This window comes from Austrofundulus limnaeus, unplaced genomic scaffold (genome assembly GCF_001266775.1).
Source record: "Austrofundulus limnaeus strain Quisiro unplaced genomic scaffold, Austrofundulus_limnaeus-1.0 Scaffold50, whole genome shotgun sequence".
In the NCBI taxonomy this organism is placed as follows: domain Eukaryota; kingdom Metazoa; phylum Chordata; class Actinopteri; order Cyprinodontiformes; family Rivulidae; genus Austrofundulus; species Austrofundulus limnaeus.
The window spans coordinates 2,210,202-2,212,554 of NW_013952452.1; the positions used below are offsets into that span (position 1 = coordinate 2,210,202).

At 38.8% G+C, this 2,353-nt stretch overlaps 1 protein-coding gene across 1 annotated transcript in view; it reads left to right on the forward strand.

Annotated features, from left to right (window-relative positions):
* Window positions 1-1,362, forward strand: part of ofcc1 (orofacial cleft 1 candidate 1) — a 101,593-nt gene extending 100,231 nt beyond the window's left edge. The window contains exons 22-23 of the mRNA XM_014008436.1: window positions 640-778; window positions 949-1,362. Of these exons, the coding sequence (XP_013863890.1) occupies window positions 640-778; window positions 949-1,022 (213 nt within the window). The 3' untranslated portion in view covers window positions 1,023-1,362. The remainder of the gene's footprint in view (window positions 1-639; window positions 779-948) is intronic.
* Window positions 1,363-2,353: the final 991 nt, after the last annotated feature.

Below are 2,353 nucleotides of genomic sequence, written 5' to 3' on the forward strand. Positions count from 1 at the left end.
GCTGAAAAGTTTGGGAACCACTTCACTTCAGAAATCAATTTAAAGGGTAATAAAATAATTGGTGATGTAATATTTTCCCTATAATTATTACAAAAACACAAAATAAGTAAGTATTTATATTTGTGTAGCCTTTGTTTTTTGGGTTAWTAACAAAGTTTGTGTGCTCAGACCAGTAATATTTGGGGTCACAAGTTTTTGCYATGRATATTTTGTGGGTMAGAAGATRAAAAGTTTGGGAACCACTGGTCTAACCTACGACTTTAAGGCCATCTTTTCATCTTCTGTTTACATTTCACAACCAGTGTGCAAGCTTTAAGCACATGCTCCATGCCTCATTTCTGGTTTGTATTTGTATGTGTTTTAATAGCATCTCAGCGCTATACAGGCCTGGCATAAATACTACCGAGTTGGGTTGTTTCAAGTGTTTCCATGCAGGATTCCTGAAATTATCARACCAGAATTRACTTCACAACACTTCCATGTCAGTTGCTGTTTTTTTTTAGGATAATCCCTGTTTGAGATGCTCGATACATACTCTACCAATGTGTCCTAAAACACAWTGTGCTTTTTATTGTTTTTGGTTCCAGTCTGTTCCGGGTGTGTGACTGACTTTAATCCTGTGTTGGACATTTTCTGAAGGTGACTGGAGAATCAGAGGAGGCTGACCATGGAAGCAAGGGGATACCCTGCCCAGGTCCAAGCTCTGCTCATCAGAGAGAAGACAAGGAAGATGAGAGGGCTTCACTCCCGCTACGGAAACGGAAGAAACGGTTTGGTCGTAAGTCTAACACTGATTTTTCATTCATACAAATAAACTTGTGATGACATAAGCATGTTTTCATTTTCTGAAGAAGTTATCAGTTAAAGGCGACATAAAGGCTCAGGCAAATCTAAGTCACATATCTAATTTCTATTCACCAAATTTCAGTTGATGCTTTTTCTTTCCAGGGACTCATCGCATTGAGCCCGTTGTAGGRAGTGGGAGTGGCTCTGGTTTCGAACTGCAAGACCTCAATCAATGATAATTAAATAAAGTAAGTCTTTTACTAGTCAAAACAAAGTTTCAAACATGTAAATATCTCCAGTATTCTTATGTTTAAGAATTGATAACCCAATAAAAGTGTGTTTAGGTTAGTATGTCATATTTACATAAACAAATCCCTGCCAGCTTGACTGATCCGACAGTAAACAACTTTAGTTGTGCAGCACGTTCTAATGTTTTCTTCTTGAGATGCACTGAAAACATAACCAGGGCGTGTGAACTGACAAGCCATTTGTGATGTAATAAACTCAATAAACACTTTTGCAACTCCTTAATGAATGCAGGTTGTCAGCTGTCCCACCGCCCGGGCACAATGAAATATGGAGAATCTTAAAGTCACTAATCAGAAGAYGAGTGATAAAATATCAATTTTGGGCTCACATTAAACAGGATAATTTTCAGGCCAGCTTGATTTGTATTGAATATGTGTCTTCTGGCCTGTGCTTAGTGTAATGAACTGGCTCACAAATCAGGCTGTAATGGCCGCCTACTTACACATATTGCTTAATTAAAGGTTGTGAGCTTATTAGCATGTGTCTCTGGCACAGGGTGCGGGAAGATGGGGAGCAGAAATGATGTCGTTCTGAGCTTGGCTTTAAAGGTTTTATAGATGGCTAACCTATCATACTAAAGCCATAGCCCCTCTAAAATCTGATCTTAATAACCTGTCATTTTCATTGATGATGATTTCCCTTTATGGGCAGCCATTACAGATCAAGTTCGGGGTCTTGCAGAACGGCCATAGCGGCCATTCGTGCACATCATAATGGAAACACACCTTACTTTGGCCTTGAGGTTGCTCCTTTCTGCCACCATGTTTAAACCGTCACAGGCATGGCCGTGAAGTGAAAATGAAAGTGAAAACACCCAAGGATTTACAAAGACGACCTCACTACTCCAAAGTCTGAATAAAATAACCTATGAATAAAAAAACATCTTACCTGTTTTAGATAGATCCTGGGACGACTTGAATTTGGAAAAACGGTTTGATTCTGACMAGATCAGTTAGTCCACGGTGGCTACCTCCTAGAAAACAAACAAAACAAAGCAGAAATTAAAATTCTAGCATCTTATGAAGGACTGCATATCATCATCATAAACTAATTTAATACTAGGCTGAGAAACAGGAACAGAACCAAAAGGAGACGTAAGGAAACTGGGACACCATCTAAAATGCACAACGCTCCACTGAGGGAGAAAGAGTCTCAGCTACTAAAAGGATTCCAAGTAATGCAAAAATAGCATTGGTGTAAAGAATTRTAAATTAACGTTCATGTGAACCATAATGAACCTTGTCAGTYAGGTCAGART